Consider the following 2856-nt stretch of genomic DNA (forward strand, 5'->3'; position numbering starts at 1 on the left):
AAAAAAAAAAAAAACAATTCTAATTATCAGAAAATCGAAGAGAACTATTGTAAAAAGCTAAGAACTTAGATGAGAATGTTGAAAATACTTTGAGAACCAAGGGGGAAAAAAAAGGAACAGAACTGTCCTAAACAAGCCAAAAGCATTTCGTAACATTTCAATCTCTTTAGAAATTACAAAGCAAGATAAAGAACATGTAATTCAAAAAATTACAAGCTAGAACAGTAACAATATACCCAGCGATTAAACATGTAATAAGGGTTCTAATATCCCTTAGTCAAAATCAAGAAATTATCAGTGCTTCATGAACAGGAATAGAGAATTTCAATTATTGACAATTTTCTCAGCATCGAATTATTCACAACTAGACTACTCAACGATGTTAAAACTAAAGCAGAAGGGAAGCCCAACTTTTACTGTGACATGTAACATTGAATTGATTGGCCCGCAAAAGAGTTCAAAGGTTGTGCAACACGATACTCAATGCTACTAGAAGAAATTAAACAAACCTCCAATGCATCAGCAAAATTCCTCTCAGCCTCAGATATGCGGTTTTGAGCTTCAAGATGCATCTTTTCAACTTCATCTTCAAAAGCCTTCTGTTGTCTTTCATTTTCAGCAATCAGTTTGTCCAGCTGTACCTCAAGCTTCCTAGACAAACTTCTATAATCAAATTCCTCTTTTATTTTCAACATATTCTCCACCTTCATAGCCTGTAACAGAAGGGGCAATTGAGATCATTTCATCTAAGTAGAAACAAATAAATTTTTCAAATAATGAAGTTAAAGATAAGTGACATGAAATGTAAGAACTGATAGAGATACTCCAAAAAAAATGCCAGTTTAAATAAAAATAGTCTGAAATATGAACCACATTGTAACTTAGAAAACTCAAGAGACTCACCCTTTGGCCAAATAGAATGGTACTAGCAGTCTCTCCCCGATGGCGTGGAGATGGACCAATTGTCACAATTAGAGAAGTTCTTGCTGAACCTGTTTTACACAAATAATGACCTTAAAAGAGGATAGGCAGTAAGAGTAAGCAATTTGGCAAAAGTTTTGCCTGATAAAAAGAATACAACTTTCACACCCACTAAGGTTCATGAAAGTACAAAAGAGTGCAACTAAATGGGGGCAGCAAACTCAAATGATAAAAAAGGCTATGAAAACTTCTAAAAGTTTTGCACAATTAGCGAACACAAGATCAAAAAATAAAGCAAGTTAACATATATATTAAGATAGCAGATCTATCCAGTAGGGATGATCAACAGATATGGGCAAATCAAGCCAACCAACTTCAGTTGGCCAATTATGAAAATAGTTGATCAGGGTCAGTTTTTCATCTTTTCAGCTGGTCGGTGAGTCCAAAAAGGGTTCAAACCGACTGATATTCAGGTAATTCTTAATTTATATATATGAATACATATGTATAGTTATAATTATAAAAAAAAAAAATTAAAATTGCAGTCCATCACCACTCAACATCCCTCTTTCTCTCTGAAGACTTTACCCTTTTGACTCTCAGAAACCATTGCTGACTGACAAATGACCACCCCTACTGTCCAGACACTAGAAGAATGGTCAGCGATAACATTTTGCTGTCTGACAAATGAGCCCAAAGGTTTACTGAACTCTGAAGAATTTATTTCTCTCTCAAGAATAATCCAAAGATATAACTAACCACCATTGTTTCACCGTCTGACAAATTTACCAACTAATTACTAATGTGCCCCTTATAGTATCTTTAATAATTGTCCTACCACGACCTGAACATTCCTCCAACCAACATACACCTTACCCTCAAAGTGTAGGTTAAAAACGGCCCTTGACTAATATGGTGACTTGTCCACTCCATGGCAGCCAAGGATAAGGCGCAGCTCAAGGACAATTTGGCCTATTCCATTACAACTTACGGGTGTAACTGAAATCAGTTGATGGTCTCTTTATGAGTATCTGTTGCTATTATGTTCGAAGTTTTTCCTTTTCATGTACTCAACAATTGGAAGAAAAACTTCAGAGAAATTTTATTCCATTTCTATCCTTTCTTTTTCGTCTTTCAGACGGTAACCATACTTTTTGGTTCCATTGTTATTGGTATACAATAGAATACTAGGACTGGATATCTTTTCCAATTTTCTCTATATCTTTTTAATTGATCAAAGGCATTCCTAACCATTTTAAAACATTCAGAGGAATATTAGATACATGAGATGCTATACTTGATTATTTTCCGCTGTGCTGGCAAACGCACACACGTCTATCTTCAGCGTTCAATAGTATTGAATCATAAATTACTACATTAGAGAAAATAGAAGACCATGACCTGTAAGTCTTACCTCCAAATGAATCTCTGAGCAATCTTGTAAGTTTGGAATCTCGTATAGGAACATGAGCACTACTTTCTGCCAAAGCATTAATGCACTTTCCTAGAGCAGTAAGTGATAGATTAATCGACTTAGCTTCCTCCAACAGATGCCCCTCACTCCCTGCAAGAAAGGTTCAGAGATGAGCATATTTCAAAAGAACTATATTTTTTTTCCCTGCGCTGCATCTCAATTATTCTCAAGGGACCAACCATCTAATTCTACTATATTTTATTGTCAAGGTAATTTGCAGGATATCAAATCCCACCATGGTTTGAATCCATTCTCTCTAAGCTCTTATTAAATTAAATATTAATCATATTAAAATAAATATAATGCAATTAATTAAACATTTTAAATTAGAAAATAATAAATTGATGTGCCAACTATTGTACTCTGACTTTTAGGGATCAATACTCTCTTTCATTTCTTTTTCTTTCCTTTTCTTTTCTTTTTTTCATTTTTTTTTTTTTTTTTTTTTTTTTTTTGTTATA

General features: G+C 34.0%; 1 protein-coding gene across 2 annotated transcripts in view; it reads right to left on the reverse strand.

Annotated features, from left to right (window-relative positions):
* Positions 1–2856, reverse strand: part of LOC111479661 (kinesin-like protein KIN-UB) — a 10904-nt gene that overhangs the window by 4232 nt on the left and 3816 nt on the right. For both annotated transcript variants that reach the window (XM_023124451.1, XM_023124450.1), the window contains exons 7-9: positions 2336–2485; positions 904–992; positions 510–713 (exon numbers count right to left, since the gene is read on the reverse strand). In XM_023124451.1, the coding sequence (XP_022980219.1) occupies positions 510–713; positions 904–992; positions 2336–2485 (443 nt within the window). The remainder of the gene's footprint in view (positions 1–509; positions 714–903; positions 993–2335; positions 2486–2856) is intronic.

This window comes from Cucurbita maxima, unplaced genomic scaffold, assembly GCF_002738345.1.
Source record: "Cucurbita maxima cultivar Rimu unplaced genomic scaffold, Cmax_1.0 Cma_Scf00005, whole genome shotgun sequence".
Taxonomy (NCBI): Eukaryota; Viridiplantae; Streptophyta; class Magnoliopsida; order Cucurbitales; family Cucurbitaceae; genus Cucurbita; species Cucurbita maxima.